The sequence below is a fragment of the Acomys minous genome, assembly GCF_964271855.1.
Source record: "Acomys minous genome assembly, chromosome: 9".
In the NCBI taxonomy this organism is placed as follows: Eukaryota; Metazoa; Chordata; class Mammalia; order Rodentia; family Muridae; genus Acomys; species Acomys minous.
Genome location: NC_140490.1, coordinates 29,376,972 through 29,394,262, shown reverse-complemented (window position 1 = coordinate 29,394,262; position 17,291 = coordinate 29,376,972). Strand labels below are relative to the sequence as shown.

The 17,291-nt window shown below is 41.4% G+C and overlaps 1 protein-coding gene across 1 annotated transcript; it reads right to left on the bottom strand.

The window, feature by feature from the left end:
* Positions 1–104: 104 nt before the first annotated feature.
* On the bottom strand, positions 105–17,227 carry THOC7 (THO complex subunit 7; the record flags this gene model as incomplete). The annotated part of the gene is given in 9 exon segments (XM_084797151.1): positions 105–423; positions 1,823–1,892; positions 1,988–2,054; positions 3,958–4,015; positions 5,701–5,787; positions 6,063–6,190; positions 6,813–6,930; positions 17,084–17,192; positions 17,198–17,227. Coding segments are annotated over 9 exon segments (735 nt in total). The 3' UTR covers positions 105–355.
* Between the last annotated feature and the right edge of the window lie 64 nt (positions 17,228–17,291).

Here is a 17,291-nt window from a genome sequence, read left to right as displayed (position 1 = left end):
CTCACGGACTCCTTCTAAAGCGCTAACACCTTCCAGAAATCTACTCACCTGGTTTAATAAGGCAAGTGTTACTGGCTACCTAAAGTTTTGAAAGAACACAAAGATGAAACTTGAGGCATTTTATTAAATGTTTTCAGATGCTGAATTCTACATACAAGGCTAAAAATGCATTTAAATATATGCATACATGGAACACTCTTCCTTTGTGTGAAGAAATACAAACAAGACAAGAATTAATATTTAAAAGCAAAGCATTTCACCGCTGAAGCTGAAATATCCCATAAGCACAGCACACTGAGCCCAGGAAGCCCGTGCAGCCATTTGCCATCCCTAGGGATGGCGACACACAGCTTGTCTATGGCTTAGGATCTGCTTCCATGGCGCTTTCTTGAGCTTCGTCCACCTCTGACAGCTTGTCATCATCTGTAGTTAATAAGATACAAACACCTTTTAATCCAGCACTCAGAAGGCAGAGGCAGGTGGATCGCTGTGAGTTTAAGGCCAGCCTGGTTTTCAAAGCGACTCCAGGATAGCCAAAGCTACACAGAGAAACCCTGTCTTGGGAAAAAACAAACAAACAAACAAACAACAACAACAACAAAAAAGAAGACACAAACCTGCTGGGGGAATGGTCTGAAGTATTTTGATGCTAATTACTGCTTGGTGTCTGTGTGACCCCCCCTTTTGCTTAATAAAAAGCCATCCCACCTGGGCAGGGCAAAGGAGATAGGTGGGGCTAAGAGAGAGGAATACTGGGAAGAAGAAGGATCTCCACCAGGAGAAGGAGAAAGACCTGAAGTGAAGAGAGGAAGGCCACCATGGGTTAGATGGAGGAAAAGCACATGGACAGCGTGGATGGAGAATACAGCCCAGATAAAGAACATTAACAAGTATATGGGATTATAGCTGAGAGCTTGATAAAAGTTATTGGAAGCAGATGGCATGGGATCGAGGCAGGGATCCCATGGGAGGTAATTTAGAGGATTGATATCTGCCCTGCCCCAGGCTAACTAAAGCTATTTTAAAATATAACAAGTGTCTGTGTCTTAATCGATCGCTAGCCGGGCCTACAGGTAATACAAATAATTTAAAAAACAATACAAACCTCATTCCATGTTGCCTATATTTTGTGCCTAGCACATGCATGATAATGGTTTTATTTCCTATTAGCAAATACATTTAAAACAAGATGGCAAAATGGCAAGTTATGGCTGCAAATGGCTCGCATCATTGTTCAGTTTTAAAATCTTGACTTGAGCCCAGCCATGGGGCTCAACAGGCAAAGGCAAGTCTTGTTGACGCTAATGACCTAAGCTCGCTCCTGGGATCCACGTGCTGGAAAAAGAGAACTGACTTTTACCTGTCCTCTGGCCTCCATACGCATGCCAGGGTTATATGTGCAACTCCCTCCCCCTGAACACCCCCCCACACACAGAGAGGAATAAATGTGATGCATGTGGCTAGTCTTACATATTACTAAGAATGTGCAATTTGTGTGATAGATTTCATTAAAAACAAACGAACAAACCAAAATCTAGGTCTTGTTTTTTTCCTTCTAAACAATCAGACATCAGAGAACACAGAAAATTTTAGTTGGTTATAGTTACAAGAAAGACCAAGTATTCAATTTTTCAAAGTACTGCATTTCCTAGGCATGCCTGCAGCCTTACATACCAATGACTTGCATGTATACAGAAAGTTGAATGAATGTTTTCTGATGACATCTGGACAGCACTGGATTCTGGAGAGACTCTCTTACCAAGCTATTCCCAAATCATTTAAAATCTTCGTAAGCAGTAATTTTGAAATTTTTTTTACTTACTCTCCAGTGTCTGCTGAAGTTCGTGGATAGTACTAAGAAGAACGTGAAATTGTTTCCGTCTCAATTCCAGCTGTGTTAACAAGAAAACATATAAGTTTGTCTTTAAACACACATACACACCACACACACAAACACACATAGAAGCGAGCACGTATATTCAAATACCTTATCTTCAACGCTTTCTTTAATATGTGAGAGATGCTCTAATTCTTTGCCCAGAGCCTCTAGCTCCCTGGAGGGGGAAAAAAAAACAATGTTATATTTTGCTACTTAAGGGATGAAAATTTATAAATTTAATATTTTGGCTACTAAGTAATATTCTGAAAATAAAGAGGTTTTGAGAGATGGCTCAGAACTTAAGAGCACTTGCTCCTCCTTCAAAGGATGTGGCTCACAGCTGTCTGTCGGTACCTTTAGTCACAGGTATCTGACGCCCTCTTCTGGCCTCCACAGGCACCAGGCATGCAAGTGGTACATACACATGCATGAAAGGAGAAAGAATATAACACTCCTGTGGTAAGATTTTGAAACTGAGGGCCATTTCCTATCTCCTAAAGTGTGCTATATTTATTACAACTATACTTTTAGATACAAATTTTAAAATAACAAGAAACCATAATTACATAGAATAAAACCCATGTCACACCAATCCCAAGTTTTTCTTTTAGTAAAGAAAGTAGCTCTGCCTATTACTCCAAATGTCTACGAACCTGACTCGCAGTCTTCCATCCATACTTGCTCTTCTCCTCTACTTCCTGCTCAGATACCCACTGCATCACTGTGATTACTTTTAGATTCATGTTTGTATCTCTGAATAACACACAGTATAGAACATTTGAGAGGGAGCTTCTAATTTTCATAAATGATATATGTATCAGGAATAATTTGAAATTCATTAAGTGCATTTTTTTATTATTTATGTTTTGAGGTGTTTTAAAAATGTGTCTAAGCCAGCATGTGGAGCGTGGCTTTAATCCCAACACTCCAGGAGGCAGAGCCAGGTAGATCTCTGAGTTCAAGGCTACAGAGAAACCCTATTTTGAACACCCTGATACCCCCCAAACCCCTCCGGGGTGGAAGTGTATCTAGGGTAGTTGTCTGTATTGTTATTTAGTGTTCTGTTACAGCAATCAAATAAGTATGTAGAAGAATTTTAATACAAAACATGGCTGCTCTGGCAAGAGATCACATCCAAAGACCTTCTAGGTCTGTGTGGTCCAGCTGGAATACACACACACCTTTAATCCCAGAAGACAGGCAAGCAGAGCTCTGAGCTCAAGGCCAGCCTGGACTAGAACAAGTTTCAGGTAAAGAAAAGCTTAGGTCCAGGAGTGGTGGTACATGCCTTTAATCCCAGCACTCAGACAGAGTCAAGCAGATGTCTGAATTATAGTCAGCGCTGTTTAGGCAGTTTGGTTGAGTCAGTAAGTTGAGAGACAGTGCAGAGGAGCTAAGTTTGTGGAGTTCAGTTTATGGAATTCAGGGACAGTTTTACTGAAAGAGTTTTACAGAGAGGGATTGAAGAGAAAACAAGTTAGACACAAAGAAATACAGAATGAGCCAGAGAATGAGAAGGAGCCAGAACATCAGAACAGATTGCTACAGTTAGTTGAGGCCAAGCAGAACAATTCAGTGAGAAACTGAGAGAAGCCAGGTTGAATTAGTCAGCTTGGAGAGGAGTTTGAGCCAGATCAGCTGAGTTGAGCCAGCCAGCTAGAGTTCAGAAAAGAGCTAGAAAGGGTGAGCTTATCCAGTAGTATGTCTTGGAGGATGAAAGCATTCTACGCCTAGATTAGATTGTGTGGAAGCTAGAAGCTTCCAGGACTAGGCCTAGGTTAGCATACAGAGGCAGCTCAGCCCTCAGAGGCAACAATTACATCACACGAATAAAAGTAACTTTAACAAAAGTATACATATTTCCTTTTGAGCCATGAAATATATGCATTTATTCTTATAGGCAGTAACACTGGAGAAAGAAAAGGACTGAATCAGGCAGTGTGGGAACATGTAATACTGAGAATATGCCCTTTCTTCTGACCTATGCTGTGTTGAAGGATGTGGCGTAGCTCGCCAGCATTGTGGACACAGGCTAGTGGTGAAAAACCCTCTTCTGGTATTTCTGAGGAAAAACTTACCTCAGTGTCTCATGCCTGTCTGGGTGATGCTGGATCACTTTTGCCAAAGCATCATATTCTGAAAGAAAAGGAAATATTTGCTAATTAAGGAGCTTTTTGAATCTGGATTATCAAAATAAAACATAAATCTTATTTACTTTCCTAAAAGTGGTAGCACATGCCTTTGTTCCCAGCACTCGGGAGGCTGAGGGAGAGGTCAGTGGACCTCTGTTCCAGGCTAGCCTGGTTTACAAAGCAAGTTCCAGGACAGCCAGGGCTGTTACACAGAGAAACCCTATCTAGAAAAACCAAACCAAACCAAAAGAACAACAAGATGATGGAGAGCACCGTCAATTCCCTTAACTCAGTCATGAACACAATCATATGTGACTTCAGCTATGCTCCAAACAGGATTCTAGCTCTCACTTCTGGTTTTCCACTCATGGGACAGAATACACGAGATTGGCAGCAGCATAGATGAACGTAGTAGCACTACCAAATGCCTCATATGGAAAAGGATCTTATTAACTGATTTTCACCACATTCACCAAAACAAACAACAAACAGACAAACAAACTGAGGAAAACACATCCTTCTAAACCAGTTTCATGAATCCTATATCCTATGAATCTAAGCCATAAATCCTCACAATCACCAAATAACTAACATTTTCTATTTCTGTGTAGTTTGTCACCTCACTGTCATAGTTGTGGCATCCACCCACCCACCCATCCATCCATCCATCCATCTGGAGGTTAAGTTTCCATGAGACTCAGGCTCTCCTAGATTTTGTAACCCTCTAGCTGTAGCCAAGCGATGGAGTTCAAGTACTACCACTCACAGTTTAAACACTGCTCTTTATTTTTACTTTTTCCAACTTAAATAATGTGAGAAACAATGTTCTTGCTATTAAAAATGTTTGGGGCTGGAGAGATGGCTCAGCATTTAAGAGTGTACACTGCTGTGTAACAGAACCCACATTCAGTTCCCAGCACTCATGTGCAGCTTAAAACTGCCTCAGCTCCAGGGGTCAGATGGCCACTTCTGGTCTCTATAGGCACTTGGACAGACACATGTACAAAATTAAGATTATTTTCAAATAGTTTATGAAACAGATGAAGGAGATCCAAACTTAAGAGATTAGAATAGTACTAAACTTTAGCCTGTCTTTGAAAACGTTTACATTTATTTACTTTACTTTTACTTTGATGCGTGTGGCAGTAGTTTGGCTTACTGGCGGGTTCAGTTCTCTCCTTCTACCATGTGCATCTTGGGGCTCACACTCAGGTAGCCATGCTTAGTGGCAATTGCTTTTGCCACTGGGCCAACGTGCTGTCCTCTAAACTTTAACTTTTCTATTAGTTAATTTTGTGGGTAATGGTTGCTTGCTTTATAAATAACAAAAGGTTAAAATTCTTTTCCATTTTTAAAAAAGTAACTTCATTAAACTAGCAAATAAATACCTCAGCCTGTCACACAATAAACCTTTGTGGATTCACTGTAATATTGCTTAGGGAAAAGGATCTACAGATAGTAGAAAACACCGAGAAATACTTGCACAACCAATAAAATTCAGCCAAATGAAATCTTTTTCAGCATACCTTTCCTTCTCTAATTTAAGTAAGAGTTTTAAGAGTAAATATAATTGCTAATTATTTTTTATAAACTGACTCATGTTGCAGATTTTACCTTTCACTATTAATAACTCCATGGAAACTGTAGTTAGTAATAAGCTATTTGTACACCAAATCCTTCAAATCTTACCTTGTCGATTTTTTCGTATTCGTTTTGCTTGAAGAATTTGCTTTTTACACTCTGCAATTTTTTCGTGTGCTCCAGCAATACTACATTCTATACAAAAAGTTGGTTTTAAGAAGGTAGTTATAATGTATAATCTTTGTTTTTTAATAGAAGTTCCACTGGTAACACAATAGACAATGGCATTCTAAAACCTATCTACAACACAAAGTGCTCCGTCTTATTACGCGACACTGTGCCTGCTGACAGCGACAGACCCTTTATTCCCACTCTCATTACTCATACTGTTTTACTACAATACAAATATTATCAGATAGCTTTCCTTTAAACCACAAAAATATAATTCTAGAAAGAAACATTATGTTTACCTATTTCTTTGTATATTTTCTCATAATTTTCCATTTCTCTGAGATTCATATCATACACCAGCAAAGTTTTGCCCATTGAAAATTCACACTGAGACAGAGTGCTCAGCATACGTTGGTACTGGCTATATCTGATGAAAGAGAGAAAGAATAAAAAAAGATAAATGAAGCCAAGTTCTGACAGAATTGTTTGTTTTACTTAAAATAGCTTAGAACATCCACCTTCACTATTTTCGTTGCTAGTCTCCATGTATGTGACTTTATAAGCTGCTCTGGCTACAAAGGCAAGATAAGACTACTGCTCTCATTAATGTAGGCTCAGGCCAAACAATTTGTCTCACTATTTAAATCACCCGTAACAGTATTTTGATTAAGAATTTTCTGCAGAATTCTGTTCTTACAACTTTCCTACTCTATACAGTCACTTAAGCAGAAAGTAAACCCAGAAAAAAAAATCATAAAATTAATGTGTAATTGTTTTGCAGTAACTTAAACTTTCACTTAGAGATACTTAGCAAATACTAATTCGTTAAAAGTAATCAAATTAATTATTAAGTCCAAGTTTAATCTTTATTTCTTTTACTATTGTGATTTTTGCATATTATACAAACATAAAGGAGGCTTCCAAAGAGAAGGACAGGAACAAAAAAACCTTCTGATTGATAAGAAGTGGCTGCACTAGACACTGTTTAACATGGCCTTAGTAAAGCTGCGCCAGGGCCCTGGTGCGGACACTACAACGGAGACAGGTACCCCTCTTCTTGGGATCCGGAGTTGCACCACTTAATGAAGCTCTTCACGAGGAGGTTAATCCTGCGGTCATCACCAGCACCATCGCCATCTATTAGGAGACGCTTCCGGATGACTTCGTCTGGAGGGAAAGGGTAAACAAGAATTAAAGCCAACATTTGGTTTCTGGGCAAACTCTCAAGACAGCCAGTATTACTACTCATTTGCTCATTCAAAGGAAAAGTACTGAACTTTAAGTACATTTAATGCCACCAGTTGAGGCACCACTTCACAGCAAGAGAGTAAAATGGTAAATTTTAAGTGATTGTCTATGGCATGTCTGCCACTGTCCTAGGCGCCCAGGTCCCAGGTGAAGCGCTTCCCTCAGCATTGGGATTCTAGCTTAAAAACTTTGTACTTTGTCATGTTACTATGCTACTCAAAATATTTACTAACAAAATCATTTGTTTGCTGTTTTGACTTAATTTCTACTAGTGTATACTCCTTGTGCAAAAAATGTCTTATTGTGCTTTAGTCCTCTGCCTCCCATTACTTTCACTTTCCCCCGCCTGATGGGCTTCTTCATCTTCTGAAACAGATACACACCTCTATGTTCTTTCAATACATATTGCATGTTAAAACTATTTTCTCTAAATCTTAACTTCCTACAAAGATCACACACACACACAAAATGAAATTTCATTATTAGAGCCAACTCAATGTCTATCTTTCTCCTAGATTTTTAAAATAAATATTCTTTCTCTGCCACTCTTTCTTGAGACCATTTATATATAAAGGCATGTTTCAGTGGTTTTATTGGAATTGTGGTATTTATGAGCATTAGTGTCACTAAGGTGCTGATTCAATTAGACACTGCATTTTAATAGACCTTTTAAAATTTGTCCTTGTATCCCAACATCTTTGCCTAGTTTTAAATATATACTCTTTAAAGAATGTTGAATGTAATACTAAGCTTTTAAATAAAACATAGGAATTTAATGAGGCAATAAAAAGGAAAGTATTCTTTTTAAACTGTAAAGTAATATCCAAAATGTAAGTTTGTTAGTTGGCAGTCACAGAGAAATCAGATGTCTGTAATTGTGGGGCACATGGACCACAGCACCAGGGAAACCGGCATGGAACTAGAAAGAGGCTGGGAGTATCCAAAGTCCCAAAATCTCAGCCTTGAGACTGGCAGGAGTAAGGATTGCTCCCTCTCTGTTCTGTCCCTGCATCTGGTGCAATCTGGACCAATCCTCGACCTCTGCAATTCTCACAGTCTCATAGCTTAGTACCTGGAACTCCTCTCCATGCAAATAAAGGATTCATCTCAGCCCAGCTAAGGGTAGGTATGCAACTACTCTGAAAGTCCCTTCCCACCTCCCAGATTCATAAAGACCTTGTTCACCCTGGATAAAGAATACAAGCTTTTCACTGAAACAACAACAGAACTGGCATTCTATGGGTTGAGAAGAAAAGCTAAGTAACTGTGAAAAGCACCACTTTTGAAAAACACCTGTCCAAACCAATGGGAGCCAGGATGGCACAGATCTCTATCTAAGGGAGAGGCACTAATAGAAGAGAAAGGAAGTTTCCTAGCATGCAGTAACAGTATCAAGTTACAAGAATGACTGGTCAGAGAAAAAGGGACAGATTCAGGAAGTAATCTAATTTGGTTGTTAAATGTTCTAAAGGAACAATGTCTTTTTTTTTTTTTTAAGACAGTGCAGGCTGGCCTGGAACTCACTATGCAACCTCTGCCTTTTACATGGCAGAACAACAGGTGTGAGCCACTATACCTGATTTTGGTGTCTCATTTTTGCCCCAAAGCAAAAAGAAAATAGAACACAAAAGCAGCGCAAAATGACGAGTAGAACAAATTGGGTCCAAACCAGCCTGTTTGGCCGTCCTGAGCTGTTGTTCTTTCTAGCACTAAATAATGCTGGGCCATACCCAGAAAGGCAAATGGAAATGGCAAAAACCACTTCCATCTACCTGATCATAACTCAGTAATAAAAGTGCCGACCAATGTTCAGAAGATGTACTTAAAACACTGCTACACATGTAGGGGCACGGATATAGTTAACAGTGCTTGGAATGGACATCTTCCTCCCCACAAGCCTAGAATTTTGTTTTTCCCTTTGAGCTTTGAGACAGGATCTTTCTATACAGCGAAAAAGCCTATTCTGAAACCCTGTAGCCGAGGCTGGGATTACAGGTGTGTAAAGAGATGTTTTTAGCAGTGTTGTTTGTAGTATAAAGACTGCAAACCCAAACCCTGAGGCGTGTTAAATTATGATGCACTCACATAAGATCCAGCCAAAACAACCTCTTTAGATAATTAAAGTAACTTCTGAGAAGCAGAGTGTATTGTTCAATGTATATAAAAAATGTTTTTAAAAGTGCATGTGTACATGTATGCATGAATTCAGAGAATATCTCTGAAGGAATTCACAGGTAATGCACAATATTACAGACTGTTTCTAATAAGTGGACTACAGACAGAGAGGAAAATGATTTTCTTAGATACCATTTTATCTTGTTTGTTTCTTTTCTGGGCTTTCATTTTCTTTTTAATGAAATACATTGTTTTGAATGTAAATATAAAGGATGAATAATCCCTGGAGAGCCTGCATGAATCAACAGCAAAGTCCCTGACAACAGCACCTGTACGTATGCCCGAGTGTTTCAAAGCAGGTGCAGTGGAGATGGGCCCAGTGTAGGACATCCTTAGACACATTCACAATGGGTTTTTTGAAAGGCTGCTCAAGCTACCGATTCACCTGACCACTTAACTTTATTTTAAAAATACTGTTTTCAAGCTCTAATTCCACACAGTTTGAAGAGACTGAGATAAATACAACATAGTCCTTAAAGAGAATAAAATACAGAGCTATTTATTTATTATTTATTTATTTACTATGAGCACAGGCTCAGGTGTGTGCACATGCATGCTCACACACACATTTTGAGACCATGATGGCTTCACACTCCCAGCATTTGAGATGTAGCAGTCTGCTTCAGTCTGTGAAGTGTTGAGAGGAAAGGCATGGCTGGGGGCTGGAGATAGCGCAGTGCTTAAGAATGCATACCCTATGAGCATATACAGGGGGAAGAGGGTCCCCCTCAGTCACAGTCATAGGGGAGGGGAGTAAGGGGAAAATGGGAGGGAGGGAGGAACGGGAGAATACAAGGGCTGGGATAACAACTGAGATGTAATATGAATAAATTAATAAAATATATTTTAAAAAAAAGAATGCATACTGCTCTTCCGGAGGCCCCCAGTTCAGTCCTCAGCACCCGAGTCTGACAATCTGCCACACCTGTCCCCTACCTCCAGGTGCTCTCACCTCCATTCTCCTCCAGCGCCTACACTCCTGCGTGCATGAGCTCATGCACACATACGCACTGGACGAAGTAAAATGGTAAATCTGAAGGTGTGTGCTAACTAACATGCATGACAACTTTGACTTTTTAAAAAATATATTTATATACACAAGTGTTCTATTTGCATGTAGGACAGATGAGGGCATCAAATCCCATGAGCCACCATGTGGTTGCTGGGAATTGAACTCTGGAAGAACAGACAGTGCCCTTAACTGTTGAGCCATGTCTCCAGGCCACAATTTTGATTTTTAAAATAAGACAAAAAGGGCATCCATTTTGTTCAATAATCTGGAAGTACTGATGCTGTTCAGACATTTTGCTCTTCTCTTCCCAATTCTTCTCAAGCCCTATCTTCTCCCTGGATGTCGGGGCTTCCTCCTAGAATGTCAGAGTAAGTGCAGTAGTGAACAGAGAGGGACTAACTACCACCATACCCGCTATCTTAAGTCTGGCAACTAAAAATATTTAAACTATGCTTTGTGATCATGCCAATTACACACTGTGTTTCTTTACAGATGAATATAGTACTTCTATTTGTAAAGTTCTTGGAAAATGTCCACAAGCAACATAAGCCCAATCAACAGCCCAAACCAACTAGATCTCCTTTGGTAGCTCAGACTAGTTTGGAACTCACAGCAATTCTGTCTCAGCCTCCTACTTGCTGTTACAGGTGTGAGACACCATGATTGATCTTTTCCCCCCCTTTAAGGCAGTGTCTCTCTATGTAGTCTTGGCTGCCCTGGAACTCATTATGTAGACCAGTGTTGAACTCACAGAGATCATTCTGCCTTTGTCCTGGAATGCTGGGATTAAAGGCGTGAGCTACCACACCCAGCCTGACTTCAATAGTTTAAAACTGGGTTCCTGATACCTACAGAGGCCTTCTAAAGAGCACTGCCTCAATTAAACACTAACAATGACTAGCACTTATTTTTATTATCATGGCAAGAAGTTACTTGTACAAAAGGTGTGAGCATTTGTGCACAAGGTGTAAGAGTCAATTCTGAGGATAGGAAGTCTTTTACTTTTCCAGTAGCAATAGCACTACTGAGGTGGCATACAGTTTTGGGAACAATCAGAGGATGTGGGATCTTAGTGGCTCTTTATAAGTATTTCTCACATTTCTAACATAGGTTTCACTCAGGTATATCGCTATAGTTGAATTAAGCAATATGACATTATTTATACACCTTAACAATGAGGTGATAAAACACATCCCAGATGTTTTTAAGTGGGTGAACAAGTTAAATTTTATAAGAACACGATGGAGTACTGTCACACTGGAATGAGGAAATACTTTGTTTTTTTGAGACAAGGTTTCTCCATGTAGCCTTGGCTGTCCTGGACTTGCTTTGTAGAGCAGGCTGGCTTCGAACTCAGAGATCTGCCTACCTCTGCCTCTGGAGTGCTGGGATTAAAGGTGTACACCAAGGGCCACTGGAGCCTGGCTTAGGAAATACATTTTGATATGGAGATAAATTAAGATACAAGACAAAGAAATGTATAGTATGTTGTCATTCAAATACAAATTTACATTTGCTCGCATTTGCATAGCTACCCTGTAACGATATAAAAGAACAAATGAAAAGGCTTATCAAAAGAGGGGACAATAAAAAACAGGAAGTGGAGGACAGAGTAGAGGCAGGGGAAAGTATAGTTTGGTTTGCTTACCAGAAAAATATTCAAAATCTGCTAGCTATTCTGTTTAACAAGGAAAGAATGCTGACGTCCTCCCAGTTCATGCCACACCAGCAGGCAGAAAGCTGTGAGCTGCAGCAGAGGTGGAGGAACAGGCACCTTAGGACTCAGAAGACAGGATGGAGGAAGACAGGGTGCTCCAACAATACAAACGCTAATTCACAGGTATATTTCTGGAGGATTTGTTGGTAGGCAATTGAACTGTTTAAGTCATACAGGTGAGCTTTCTAGTAGGAGCAAACGGAAGACAATATACAAAAATTGAATGCAACTGGGAAAAGCCACAAGCAAGGTCCCTAGACAGGAGGCTGCCAAGTCACGTGCACTTATGAACTACATGGCCGACCATAGGAGGAGATTCAGAGGCACTGGGAGGCAGGTTAGGACTAAGCACACTTGGGTGAGGAACCCACAGGCCAGCTTGAGTGGGAAGTGGTAAAACTAGTCTGGCCTTGGAGAGGCTTCCTATCCAGGCAGACTCACACCCTCCTCACACTCCATTTCTATCCCTCTTTAAGCACATTTCCTCACAGCTCTGGCCCAGAAATCAAAACTTGAAGACAATGGTTTTTGTTGTGTACCCCAAGTTTGCTTTATGTGTGAGTACATGAGATCAACACAGAACTTCAGCTATAAAATAAGAATAAAAATCTCTGGTTTGTAGGATTGTTGAGAAGCCTCTTGAAAATAAAAGTGAAAGGCCACAATGCCTATCCAAAGCAAACTCCCTAAATATATTATCCTTTTCTTCATGTTAAATTTTAACCCACAACTTGCAAGCAACATCCTAAGAATGTTCCGAGTGAATTAAGATATTTATCTCTATGTATAGATATATATAGTTGTGTATCTATGCAGATACATATTATGTATTCAAAAAATTTCCCAGTTGTGATTGTTTTTCTCAAACTTACATCAAGGTCACAGAATTCTTTCTTAAATTTTGTAAGGACAGTTAGTACCTAGAAAACTAGACAAGAATTACTCTACCTTCACATGCCTTGTGGGAGCATTCTCTAACAAGGTACATTTCCAGTTTGCCAATAGCTCCTCTTTTTTAGAGTTCCTAATACAAATGAGATGAGAATTTTTTATTTTTAGCAGCATCTCACAATTTAGGTCTATACTGAACATACCTAAAATACTTCTGACTTGCACGTTCCCATAGCTGGTGCCTTCTGTAAGTAGTCTGATTGCCTGCACTAATCTCATCAGGCCTTGGAGCCATTCTATAAAAACAAACAAGCAAAGGAGGCTTAGAAACTATTTTATTGATAATAATTTGAGGAGAAACTATGACCAAATAAAGATAATGTTTACATAAATTCCTATTAGATTTATCATTACATTACCACCACCCATGAGTTATTAAGATGAATTACATATGGCCCATTTGTTGCATTCCGCATGTCAGAACTCCTGTCCCTGCCCTTCACGAGGTTTTAAAATCATTAGCATGATTTTTAAGGTTAACAGTCTTAAGAATATACATAGAAGGGAGACAGATAAATAAATGCTGCCCTCATTTAAGATACTTATGTCCAGTTTAAACAAGCTGTTGATGGTAAAACCAAAAGTAAGTGGGGAAAAAAAAATTTAAGCTAGACATGCCTAAAACTCCAGGATTTAGGAAGCTAAAGCAGGAAGATTAGGCAATTGTATAATTTAGGGATAAAGCTTTGTTTTGAAAAACTGTCTTAGCTCAAGAGAAATTACTTACTAGTTGAACTAGTCCAGAGCCAATGGAGCAGACTGGCATCGGTAAACAAAAATATGTACACTGGGCCACTGGAATTCAACGCAGCAGCAGCCGCTGCCCCTTCTACCGGGTTTCCTCTCACTGAGATGTGTACTGCCTTAGATAGTAAATTATATAGTTATTCAATTTCAAAGTGCTTTACATGAATTATCACACTGTATCCTTGCAATAACCCTATATAGTCTGCGCTATTATCTTCCATTTACAAATGACCAGTGTTATTGTTGCTTTCACCAAAAAATATATACAATTACATTATTATATAGTTCCATTATTCTGTCCTATTGTTTATGAGCATATTAAATAAAATCACTTTAAATTTTAATAAGTATAAGTCTATAAAAGCGGTTATAGCCAAACGGCTCTATTAAATGGAATGTAGAGCCACATCTTAACCATTTTCCCACTTCCCATCTGTTGCTCTCGATAGCACCATATCTAATGTTCCCTGTACTACAAAAGGGGTTCAACACAGTTTAAGACCCTTTAAATTCTCACCTACAACATAAAATCTGTTAGAATAACAGTGATGTACCTTAACTAGTTTTCAGTTGGCCCAAACCCTGTTAAACTAACAGTGATAATATACCTTAACTAGTTTTCAGTTGACCCAAACCCAGGAAAGGCTTTGCCAGGAACGAGCTGCCTGACTAAGTCATTAACTTCCCTGACCCCCCACCTATTTTCTCATCTATAAATGACAGTGCTAGGGATATAGCTTAGCTCAATGGTAGAGTGCTTGCTTAGTGCAGGCCCTACTAACCCACACACTCACTCACTACTGCAGACATCTACCTTCCAGCATCTTACCACTTTCACCTCCTTCTGTACCTAGCACCTCATGTTTGCTAATTGCTTACTTAGTAGTACTTCAGTTCAATTTTCTTACCGCAAAGCAAGGCAGGAAAGGGCAAAGAGTACAGATACAGTTCTCAAAAGGGAAGTAGAAAAGAGGTAAATAAAGCAACTTCTGTATTTAGAAATATTTACTGAACAATTGTACGTCTTTGGTTCAGTAAAAAGTCCTGTAACTTTTACTGCATTTCATTTCCAAAACAGCATTCTGAGACTTTATGAATTAGTATCTTCATTTACAGAAAACAAAACTGAGTCTCAAAGAAGCTAGGTAACCTCCAGAAGGCCAGAAGCTTGTAGCTGTAAAGTGGGGGTCCCTGTGGCCTTCAAGGAATAGGGGCTCGAGGTGGTAAGCCTGTAATCCATCACTCCTTCCCTTCTCACCTGATGAAATGCACCACCCCTCTGGAGCAAGGCACAACACCATGCAAAGATGATCTCTGATACCCCACATCCTGACGTTCTACATGAGCTCTGTTCTCCCATGGAATCCCCTTAGTTGGAGTGTTGTCATACCAATCAATGGGCCCATTACCTTTCACTAGCACCACTGCAGCAGGGGCTAAGATCAGACATATTAGCTGGGCTCAAAGAGGCCTAAGCAGTCCAGCTGTTCTTCCAAAGGCACTGGGCTCAATCCCCAGTACCTACATAGCAGTTCACAACTGCCTCTACCTTCAGTCCCATGGTACTGGGGACCCTTCTGCACTCTACAGGCAGGAGACACACATGGTACACAAGCATACATGCAGGTAACACACACACACACACACACATACACACACACACACACACACACACACACACACACACAGCTAAAACTGTAGAGCCAGTGGGCATGGTTTACTCTGGACAAGTTACTTAATTTCTTTGGGTACCAGTTTGATCTATAAAATGGAGATAGCTAGAACTCTGTGCACCATATGCAGCAAGTAAAATATAAATGTCAGTGAAGAGGAGAGTTCAGCAATCTCCTTCCTAGTCCCTCAATATTTTCCACAGAGTAGACTGGGTTTGTGAGTTTTAAATGCAACTCTGGGGTCCAGGGTGTAGATGAGGATGCAAACGTTGGAACAGTTTTCTTTTCTTTCTTTTTTTTTTTTTTTTTTAGTTTTTTGAGACAGGGTCTCTCTGTGTAGCCTTGGCTGTCCTAGACTCGCTTTGTAGACCAGGCTAGCCTCGAACTCACAGCGATCCGTCTGCCTCTGCCTCCCGAGTGCTGGGATTAAAGGCGTGCGCCACCACGCCCGGCCCCTGGAACAGTTTTCTAATGAACAGGACCACAGGCTCTGCCCTCAGTATTGCAAATAAATACACCAATTAATTAAAAAAAAAAAAGCAAATCTTATCACACCACAATAATTTTTAAAACTTTCAATGGCCTGATATGGTGATACCCACCTTTAGTTGTAGCACTAAGGAGGCAGAAGCAGAGGTAATTTGAGTTCCAGGCCAGGCTGATCTACATAGCACATTCCAAGACAGCCAGGACTCCACCTTGTCTCAAAAAAATCCAAACCCCAGGCGCCTGTAATCCCAGTACTCCAGAGGCAGAGGTAGGTGGATCTCTGTGAGTTCAAGGCCAGCCTGGTCTACAAAGGTAGTCTAGACCAGGACAGCCAAGGCTATCCAGAGAAACCCTGAGGGGGTGGGGGTGGGGGATCCAAATCCTAACCCCCCCCTACCAAAAAAAATACCCCTTTCAGTGGCTTTCCCTGGTCTTGAAATTCATGGTTGCAAATGTTTTCTAAGTTCAAGCTAATTAATTAGTATCTGCCATCTTTCATTTCTTTCATCATGTTGGGAATTGTACAAGTGGTTGGTCACTCGTAATTCCAGTCCTAAGGCACCTATTTATCCTTCAAGGAAAGGGGGAAAGCAAGTGCTTTCAAGATTTCTAAATACCTACTGGAATAAATGAAAGTGGAACAAGACAAGGTTAAAATTCCTGCACCAAGTTCCAGGGGGCCTCTTCTATCCCACACCTAGGCACTTCCTCGACCAGTTCTCAAATTTGGGCCTGTCTCTGTGCCATTTTCTGGATGTCAGCCTTTCCACTGGTATCTGCAGCTACTGGTCACCAGGTCACTTATCTCCAAGCCACCGGGATCTTTCTACCGCAGTGGCTACCTTTTAAGTTCTGGTTCCCAGTGTCCATCGAGTGCATCCTTCCCCCAAATGTCCCCTCATTTCTGCTCTCAGTCCAGGCTCCATCACTCCCAATCCACCCTTCCCAAGATGCCCTCCTTTTGTCGCCGTGGTCTAAGGCGCCGGCTTCCTCCCCTGTGGGCGCCCTACCTTGTAAGTCGCCCAGATACACTTCCCGACCGGCCCTCCAGACGCCCCTAATCTTTTTCGAGGCCGTCCCCAGCTCCGGGTGGTCCTCGCTCCACCGTACTCCCAGCTCCGGGGCTCGCGGGGTCCCGCGGCACTGCCGGTGGGCCCGACCCAGCCCGGCCCGGGATGCCCCCCAGGCGGCCCCTTCCGCACACTGCATCTCCCGGGCTCCCCGCCGCGCGCCGCCCCGGGAGCCCCCACCCCGGACGGCCCGGATCCCGGCGCTGCCCCGCGTCCCCGCACCCCGCGGCGGCCTCACCGTCAGTCACGGCTCCCATGGCGTGCGCGGCGGCGGCGGCGGCGGCGGCAGCGGCGGCGGCAGCGGCGGCAGCGGCGGCGCGAGCTGAGGCGGCGGTTGGCGGCGGAGGTCAAACTCCCACAATGCAGCCGGGTAAACAGTCATGGAGGAGGAGGCGGCGGCGCCCGCGGCCGCCCTCTCCGACTCCTGAGTCGCGCCGCGCCGCCGC